Source organism: Neltuma alba, unplaced genomic scaffold (genome assembly GCF_004799145.2).
Source record: "Neltuma alba isolate B1F8T4 unplaced genomic scaffold, ASM479914v2 tig00012004_pilon, whole genome shotgun sequence".
Taxonomy (NCBI): Eukaryota; Viridiplantae; Streptophyta; class Magnoliopsida; order Fabales; family Fabaceae; genus Neltuma; species Neltuma alba.
The window spans coordinates 48,899-59,020 of NW_021636576.1; the positions used below are offsets into that span (position 1 = coordinate 48,899).

Here is a 10,122-nt window from a genome sequence, read left to right on the forward strand (position 1 = left end):
TGCAATTAATAGAGAGGCTTTAAGGAAAAATAATAATAAATTTTAAAAACAGTATATTCAGATTTTATATTCAAGATTAAAATAAAAATTTTCTCTTACTCCTATGTTTAGAATCAGAGATGGGATATTATAAAATATGCATAATGCCTTTCTAACAAGTAACAGACAGTCAGTAACATTGATTCCGAAGACACGCCTCCAAAGTTGCAGGATTTCCGTGCAGAGCTTGTTGGACTTTATCATCTTTTGAAATGGTAATTGCTGCCACAGTAATGTCAACCCCAACATGTTTCAGATTGGATGCTTTTATGACAAACATCCAGATTTACCAAAAGAATGTGAAGGTGACAATAAGATACTGGGAACATCAAGGATTTGGTGCGAAGGTTGCAAAGCAATAGAGATGAAATATAATAAAATCCTTCTTGATAAAAAAAAAAATGATGGGCAAATTACCGAGTCTAACAGAAGAAAAAGTTCATCATGCTGAAATGATTGGGATACAACAACAGAGAATGGTAAACATAAAAAGAAGACATAATATTTCCGTTCTTTAATGTAAGAGTTTAGATTAATAATTTAAAAATACTAAGAAAATTAACTAAATTAATTATTTATAGCAAATGTGCATTAGCTATCCTAAATTACCCATTCTGATCATATATATTGAAACAACCCTTAGCGAAAACCTTTACAATCAATAAAAACATTTGAAAAAAAAATCATAAATTTAATATTTAAAACCAAATCCAATCCCTAACCAACTCTCTTGTATTAAAGGCTAAAGGTAATAGCTCATAGTACCTCCCAATTTGCAGATTTATTTAGCCCTTTTAGCCCTCAATTATTTGATGAAACTTTGAGCTATGTTAGGAAACATTGATAATTAATGTTTTTCCTTAGCCTCTGGCATCCATCCTCTTTGGGATGCTATTGGTGAACAAATTTATGGCATGGTGGGAGAGGAATCTTCAAGAAGCATTATTTGGATAAATCTGATTCTAATGCCTAAAGTCAAGATGCCAGAGGCTATATGCTCAACACATTGATGCTCAAAAAACATCACACACAAACACATACTCACAACTCTCCAAGCTCAAAAAGTCCATTTCAGCTCCAGTAGAAGTAAAACAAGCCGAATCTATACACAATGGCACATTCAACAGAGATCCCAACAAAATCTAATTATATATATAATATCAAAACTCTAACAAGTCACACTATTCACGAGTCATGTTCTCAAACTCCATGGGCTAGTGGGTTGCTAAAATGGGAAGCTTAAACAACAATGACACATAGACAAAGCCAGTGATTATAACAGCACAATAAACAAAGTTTCTAGTATGGTCATAGTTTGGCAACAAGACACACAGATCCAATGTGATCAGAAGACAATATAAAAGAGATATTTTTCAAATGTCTGTGTGTTCTTAGTTTCCTTTACTCCACACGCCTCATTTTGCTAGATCAGAGAGCAAATCAGTCACCACCCACTTGCTTCTTCCAGGAGTCTTCCACAATCAGTTCATCAACTCCCCAATCTTCATAGCTGACAATTTCACAAACAAAACACATAAGATTGGCATAAAGGGATAGCTTCAATCTCTTTCTGCCTTTTCTCAGACCAGAGAAAGCCCTAACTTCCATATCACATGGTACCTACCTTCCATCAGGCAAGTAACGGCGGATGGTAAATGGAATCTTCCGCTCTCTAAGCTCCTTCAAAGCAATCTAAACAGTTTGGAGAAAATACATTTGATCTTTAGTAGTTCTGAAATGAAAAGCAAGCTATTGCACTAAAAAAAAAAAAAAAGAAGAAGAGAGAGAGAGAGAGATCAAAAAATGTCAATAGAAATACAGGATTGACTCTGGAATTCAATGATATTTCTTCAGTTTTAACAAGCATCCCATCGACCCCAAATAAAATGTATATTAAAACTGAAGAAATATCATTGAATTCCAGAGTCAATCCTGAAAACTGAAGGGTGTACCAGACAAGATTCAGATGAATTTTTACCATTGAAAACCGACAGAACAATACAAAGCATGTTGTTCAGCCCAAATATAGAAGCAGGAATCAAACAACAATTTACCTTTGATAGTAGCAAGCTATCAAACTTCAGAGCCAATCCATACAATTGAGGGGTGTACAAGACCAAATTCTCATAAATTTTTACGATTCAAAAACTGACATGGTACGTTTTATAGTGCCAAGATGGAATGCGAAGGCATATCATTCAATCAAGCTAAAGAAACTTAAACATTCAGTTAGATTTCACGTTAATATGTTACACTGCTCATCCAAGAGACTGATTCTTTATTCAAGGTTTAACTAGATAATACCATCTCAAACGGAAAATAAGATTCATGCAACATCATGTAATAGAAATCTGAAATGCAAGTGACAGAAATTGTCGAAGTGAACAGCTAACTATTTCAGACTTTGAACTTGGACGTTCAAAGACGGAAAGACCTGAACCTATTCTTTATAAAGCAAGTAGGAGGTGAACAATGGCCATGAAACTTTTAACAATCAGTAATAAAATACACAGTATAAGCAAGGACTACTGTTAACCAAGACCGAATGTAAGATAAACCTGTGAATGAAGAAAACTGATCTTCCCACATTATTTTTCATAATATTTAAAAAAAATGTAAAGGGACCATGAAAGACGATCCCACGCTTTAAATATATATTCATTCAATTTGTTCAAAGTACAGAACAAGTAGAACATACATATGAACAATAACAATATTCCCCACATCAGAAGTACACATATCAAATTACCCAGCTCCATTGCGGGGAAAATGATATCTAACCTCCCTGGGTATCAAGGACTAACTGAATGAAAAATGATGAGAGAACGCTAACATTTAATGTTCAAGGCATGCTGAAATGCATTAACATTGAAACAAAAGTGTGCATGTATAAGAATGCACAAAAGTAATAACTCATTAAAAGATAGCATTTAGTATTACCTCCAAAGGGTCAGTCTCCCCCTCCAACTCCACCATGACAGGTGCATTCATACTAGTCAAGCAAGCGGAAAACATGACATAAATACATGCACAAAGATATGATTAACAGAATATTGATTCAATAAAGTTCAAAAAAGAACCTGATTTGCAGAGCACGGGTACCCAATATCCGGGCACGCTCATATTTTGTCATATATTTGGACGTCTTCCTAGGCCTTTCTGCAGCTTCTTGTTCTTCCTTATCTTCAGTTTCAAGTGGTTCTCCAGTCACGTCATCATTGTTATTGTTTTCCACATCCTCCTCTACACCTTCCTGTCCACCATCCAATAAACCAGTGAGTTCAATAGGAAAGCACTCAATAAAAGCTTCCATAAGATTTATGAGAGAGACTAAGGTAAGAGAAAAAGAAAGCCTACTTCAATCTCAGGCTCTGGAGGTTCATCTTCATATCTGCATCAACATTCACCCTCAATGAGACCCGTTCAATAATGAAAGACTACAAAACATAGCTCTAAAACGTGTATAGTTGACACTGCATAAGCATAATGTGAATTTACATAACCAAAGGGCATATAGTTATTACAGAACGCAGGTAAACCAAATCGGAGGAGAGTCGGAAAAAGTTTCAATCTTTGCAAAACCGAAAAATTAAGATATCAAGGTTAGCAAAAAAATATCAATTTCAACTAAAATAATGTATTGTGAGTTGCTTAATTCGTAGAAAAGTTTTCCACTTGTATAAACTGAATGGGAAATAAAAAACCCTAGTTTTATTCATATGTTTGTGTGTAATAGAGGATGAAGAAAGAGAACCCCATATCCATGTCATTGTAGTCGTCGTCTGCCATTGTGTATTACCAACGGTCCCCCCTGCCTCCGGCGCGTCCCCTAAACCCTCACGGGAGGCTTCGAAGTATCAACTGCCCAAAGTTTTTTCCGACCTCGCCGAAACAGCAAAAGCGTACGCACACCTGTATACATATATCAATATAAAATATTTATTTACATGTGAGGTGTGATGGGTTGGGCTATTTATTTATGTTTTTTTAAACCAACATCATGGGTTGGGCTCTGAACAAAGAATGATCACCCTTGTGTTGGGCACAAAAGAGAGGCAAAGCCCAGCCAGCCACTAACTAATAAGGGGGGGATTCTTTTTCCATTGGCAAGAATAAGAGGGAAATTCAACCCCACGCAATCTTCATCAATAAGAACTCTAATTCAAAACACTATCAGATACTAAATATGAATATCTCTCTTAACAGAGAGAGAGAACATGCCAACTTCAAGCCTATTACGAGTCTTCAGTTTCACACTGACCCACTCTTTTTACATCAAATTGGATTTATTCTTCTATTGCAGGTTCATTTGCCCATACTTCATCCTTAAATTAGATCTTGCACTGGGCTTTCTACTTTCCAATAGACATATGTCATGTTTGGGCTTCTTGTCTTAGATAACTGGGAGTTGGGTTAACAACTTAACTGCTATCTAGAATGTCAGTTGGACTGAGTACATGTCATAATTAGTGTGGCATCTATTCAAAGAAAAAGTTATAAAAAAGATAACCTAAAATAGCCGAACAAGACCATGAAGTTGCTAATGAGAAAAATTGGGCAAAATAGTCTTTTTAGTAAATGATATGTTTGAAGAGTTTAGTTGTTGATAAACGATAATGATATCACCCTATACATATAGCCGGCGTCAAGAAAAATTATTGTAACCTTTGAAAAGTAGCTGTTTGACCATTGTAAAAAAAATGATCACCTATCTTGTTAACCAATATTATAGGTTGATTCTTAAAAATTTTCATATTAGTCAATACTCCTCTGGTCCTTAATATAGGACTCAATTGTTGAGTTAATTTTAGTCCTAAATATAAGACCCATTTCTTATATTTATCAAGTTTCTCTAAATTACCCATGTGAATACTCCCTTAACCATAATCAAGTACAAGAGAAAGATGGACTATTAAGAAAGATGATTATGGTATTTTAGAAAAAAACATATCACATTTCTTATAATTAACTAACTTACCTAATTTCCTTAATCTAATCAAATTAGTTAAATGGATTTTATATTAAGGATCGGAGAAGTATTTGTTAATATAAACATTAAATTAGATCCTATGGCCATGTTAATCTAGGTTTAATTGTGAACCATCCATATTTTATGAAATAATATTTTTATATTTTCTATTTTTTAATATAAGGAGTAGGCTTCATTTTTTTTTCCTATCATACCCATGTGGGATTGAGTATGCAACCTTAGACCTACATAAGATTTAAAAAACGAGTTAAATGTCAATTGAGTTAAAAAGCTCCGACAAGGAGTGCACTTCATCAGCGACAAAGACTAATTTTCTGAATACATAACTATCAATTATAAAAATCGAAATAAAAAATTTGGATTAATATCCCTAACGCATTTTTGGTCTTCCAATTTTTCACAAAATTTAAGTTTTTTTTTAATTTTATAAATTTTTTTAGTTCTCTAACCCTAAATCATTAGTCTCATTAACAAAAATAATAATATTGTTAATTTAAATGCCAAATTTTTTTAATACTAATATTTAATTTTAATTTTAGAAAATAAAAAATCGGATTGAAAAAATTATCATTGGAGAATTTTTTTGGTTATCATTCTAAATTGCACTTTCATAATTTTTGTTAGGGTTAAGATAGTCTTTGATCCCTCAAATTTACTCTTATTTTGATTTTCGTTCTTCAACTTTCAAACTAGAGGTTTTGATCTCTCAAGGAATAAAATATTCAAGTTTTTTTTAAAATCATAGGAATAATGTTTTAGAAAAAAAAAACTTGAAGAACCAAACCAAAATAAAATAAATATAAGGGACAAAAAATTATACTAACTTTTTTGTTAATAAAATAATGATGTGAAAAGACATTTTATAAAATTAACGGTTAAGGACCACAAGGGCGTTTTTGCTCCTTGTAAAGCCATACAAAGCATTAATGCAATGGATAAGTAAACAAATTTGAAAAAAAAATTTTAAATTTTGGGTTTACAATCGCTAAGTTAAATTTTAAGCTATGAACACTAATTTGCTTTAAGTTGAACACACTAAAGAAAGTAAAATTCAATTACATATAATTAACAAGACAATAATCTGATACAGCCAAAGGTAAAATCAGATCCTCAAATGTTCTCAAACCAAACTGTGAGGAAAGCGACAAAAGCAAACAGAAAGAAAGCAGTCTGAACAGTAATGAAGATTATTCTGTACTTGAGGAAGCAAAGTTACAAGATATCCCCCGCATGAAGAGGAATCTAAGTCTGACACAGTACAAAAAGGTGTTTTCCAAGATATCCCATCAAAGCCTTATCTTCATTTTCTCTTTTGAGACTGTATAGTTACTTGAGAGAATTCAGATTTACTAAAACATTTCCATCCTGTGAGGAACAGGAGTTTTGATAACCTGCAGAATTTGAACTACTTCTGCCATGGAAGGCCTGCTTGAAGGTATCTGTGAAGTGCATACCAATGCAAGCTTCAGAACCGGGAGAACCTCGTCTTCAGGATACTCACTCATGCTTGGATCCACACATTCCAACACATTTCCTTCCTCAAGCATCACTCTGACATGGTCATTCAGTATCACAACATTGTCTTCTCCGTATTCAACCGGTCTCCTTCCTGTCACAACCTCAAGAATCATCACCCCAAAGCCATAGATATCACACTTCTCATTCACCCTCAAGCTCTGGCATGCCAATTCTGGTGCTACATATCCTAATGCACTCTGAAACCTATTGCTCATCACATGCCTGTCTAGCTTTGTCAAAAGCCGGGCCAACCCAAAATCTGAGATCTTTGGATTGCAGTTCTCGTCAAGTAAAATGTTGCTCGGCTTCAAGTCGTAGTGAATGATTGGGGGCCGGAATGAATGGTGTAAGTGAGCAAGGCCTTTTGCTGTTCCAAGCAAAATTTTGAACCTGTTGGGCCACGAAAGAGGTGGAGATGAAGGAAGCCGGTCGTGTAGCTTGGCTTGCAAGCTACCATTTGGTGCATATTCTGTGACCAAGAGTTGCAGTTGAGGAGTCCAATAGTATCCTTTCAATGCTATTAAATTAGGGTGCCTTGCTTTCCCTAAGATTCTTACTTCCCTATCAAAGTCTTCTGGGTATTGGACTATGTTTGAAGTCACAAGCCTCTTGATTGCCACCATCCTACCTTGTGATCCCAAAGGAACCTTGTAAACTGTTCCAAACACTCCATCTCCCAGCTCGGATGCTTTGTTCAGCAAGTTTTCTGGGCTGCTGATTGAATCAAGTGAGGACCGGCCTGAATCGAACAGAATGAGCTTTCCTGTGGGTGGAGTTCCTGATCTTGAAGAGGTTGAACACATGCTTTCCAAAGCATTATCCAGTCTTCTCCTTACAGAAACATTCAAAAGGCTTATAGCAATGACACCCAATATGATCAAAAATGCTGCAGAAATAGCAATAATAACAGAAACACTCAAGAACCGGTGGCGATGGATGATGCCCGGCGTACTTGTGGATGATTCATTTCTTGGCCTACCCATTTGGTTGTTATAGGCATTTGGGTCAAGAACCAGTGGCTTTGGCACATTCATCTTACATGGCCCTTTCAGTAAGGGTGAACAAAGACCCAAGTTTCCTTCTAGGGAACTTTTATCTAAGTTTTGAAATATGCTACCACTAGGAAGCCTGCCTGTGAGTCTGTTGTATGATATATTCACAGCAAGAAGATTCTGCAGCATTCCAAGCTCCTGTGGTATCTCTCCACTCAGTTCATTGAATTCCAATTTCAGAACTTTGAGCTCTTTAAGCTTTGACATGGACTTGGGAATTGAACCACTCAAATTATTGTGACACAAGCTCCTGCAAAGTTTTAAGAATCAAAGTGGAACTTAGTTGAATACACGGTATTTTCTCACTAAACCAGTTATTGCATTACAGTGTTGGGATGTATTTAACATGTTATTCTAACTGCACTTTTAATGATCTTAGCTACGCATTAAGTTCCTTCCAACACGAAAAAATGTACTGCAGACTACAAACTGATGTTCATGTTATGTTTAAAGAACAAACTTGTTAGTTCACAACAAAACTCTCAGTACTTGAGAAATGGGAAACTTACAGCAAGTAAAGAGATGTGCAATTTCCAATCTCATCTGGGATGGCACCATCTAATGAGTTTCCATCCAGTTGAAGAATAGCCAAATTGCCTGAATCACATAAATCCTCTGGAATAGAACCATATAGTGAATTGCTCTGAAGATCTAAAACTGTCAGATTCTGAAGCATACCCAACTCTGGGGGCATTCGGGAGTGAAAATCATTCCAAGATAGATTCAAATATTTTAGTTTAGAAGCATGAATCATTTCTTCAGGGATTTCACCCTTCAGCCCATTATGAGACAGGTCTATTTCCTCTAATGATTGCAGGCCAAACAGTCCCTCCGGTGTGCTACCGTTGAACCCATTACCTCTGAGATGAATGGATGATAACTCAGTACATGAAACCAATGATGATGGGATGTTTCCCATAAGATTGTTATTTGAGAGACTGAGATATCTCAGTGATCTCAAATCGCCGATTGAATCTGGGATGGTTCCGAAGAACTGATTGCCTGAGAGATCAAGGTATTCCAGACTTGCCATATTACCAATCCACTGAGGGATTTCACTGGTTAACAAATTATTTGATGCCTTGAAAAAGTTCAAAAAATTAAGTCTCCCAAGTGACTCTGGAAGTGCCTCGTTGAACAGATTATCACTAAAATCCAACCTATTCAAATGCAAGCACAGTCCAATATCAGAAGGTAATGATCCTGAGAAGTGATTACTCTCTAGCAGCATCTCTTTCAAGTTATGTATGGCTGATATTCCAGGAGGCAAATTTCCAGATAAGGCATTATTTGACAGATCCAGAGTCCTAAGCCTTGTCAAAGACCAAAGCCCATTGAAGTCCACACTGCCACTGAACCGATTTTTTGAAAGATCAAGGCTGTTCAATAAAGAACATCTTGAGATTGAGCTGGGAATTGATCCTTCAAACATGTTCCTAGCCAGAGAAAGACGATGAAGGGAAAAACAGTTCTGAAACAAGCTTTCTGGGATTTGTCCTGAGAATGAATTCTCTGATAGATCAAGAGACTTCATTGAAGCCATATTCACAAAAGAACTGGGAATAGAACCAGATAAGCTGTTGTGGCTAAGGTTTAGGCTTTGAAGAGTGCTTGAAAGAGCAAGTGATGGACTAATACTCCCAGTTATGTTGTTATGAGACATTGACAATACCTTAAGATGCTGCAACCTCTCAAGACCTCTTCCTATTTTCCCAGATAAGCCTAATCCATCAAGTGAGACCTCAGAAACTCTTCCGGTCGCCTGATTACACTGCACGAACCGCCACGAGCAAGCACTCACATCATCTTCATTCCATGAAGCAAGATGAGCAGAAGGGTCATGAAGGTCAGATTTAAACACTATCAGACCAAGAACATCATCGTTCAATTGTGCAGCTATGTCATTGTCTCCCAAACAAGCAAGAATACAAGAAACTGAAACTAGCAGACATAACTGTGAACGGAGAAACTGAAATCTGATCATCCTCTTCTTCTTCTTCCTTCTCCTCCTCCTCTTTCAGACTTGACTATCCCTGGTACTTAACAAAACGGGATTTTCCGGGAAAGCATGGTAAAGGGAAAACTTTGATGAAAAATCTATCAGTGTAAGCTGTGAAAAAGATATGTCTTCATGTGGGGCGAGAGAGAGGAATATTAACGAAAGTGGTGAGAGATTAGAGAATCATAAAGATATGGAGATGGAAATGAAGTCCGTGAACAAGAAATTTTGGACCAACAAACACGGCTCAGCAACTGACAAAATTCCACCGCATCACTACGATAACCTACAAACGCCAGCTTTGTCGTGTCTCTAATCTTTTCTTCTTCGTTCCTTCGTTTTCCCTGATAAATTCATGCATGTATTTGACCCTTGCATAAAATACTAATAGATATGGCGATTTTAGCATTAATCAATATATATATATATATATATATACACACACACACACACACACACACTCCCTCCAATCTCAATTATAAGGCATTTAAATGAGAGTTTTTGTTTGGTTCAAAATTTAAAAC

General features: G+C 36.0%; 2 protein-coding genes across 2 annotated transcripts; both read right to left on the minus strand.

The window, feature by feature from the left end:
- Positions 1 to 1,165: 1,165 nt before the first annotated feature.
- On the minus strand, positions 1,166 to 3,927 carry LOC114720881 (DNA-directed RNA polymerases II, IV and V subunit 6A). The gene is made up of 6 exons (XM_028906601.1): positions 3,794 to 3,927; positions 3,397 to 3,430; positions 3,120 to 3,292; positions 2,980 to 3,031; positions 1,664 to 1,731; positions 1,166 to 1,549 (listed from the first exon to the last, which is right to left on the minus strand). The coding sequence occupies exons 1-6, from the start codon at positions 3,826 to 3,828 to the stop codon at positions 1,480 to 1,482; spliced, it is 432 nt and encodes a 143-aa protein (XP_028762434.1). The 5' UTR covers positions 3,829 to 3,927; the 3' UTR covers positions 1,166 to 1,479.
- A 2,119-nt stretch (positions 3,928 to 6,046) lies between these two features.
- On the minus strand, positions 6,047 to 9,751 carry LOC114720882 (probably inactive leucine-rich repeat receptor-like protein kinase At3g28040). The gene is made up of 2 exons (XM_028906602.1): positions 8,109 to 9,751; positions 6,047 to 7,849 (listed from the first exon to the last, which is right to left on the minus strand). The coding sequence occupies exons 1-2, from the start codon at positions 9,581 to 9,583 to the stop codon at positions 6,379 to 6,381; spliced, it is 2,946 nt and encodes a 981-aa protein (XP_028762435.1). The 5' UTR covers positions 9,584 to 9,751; the 3' UTR covers positions 6,047 to 6,378.
- Positions 9,752 to 10,122: the final 371 nt, after the last annotated feature.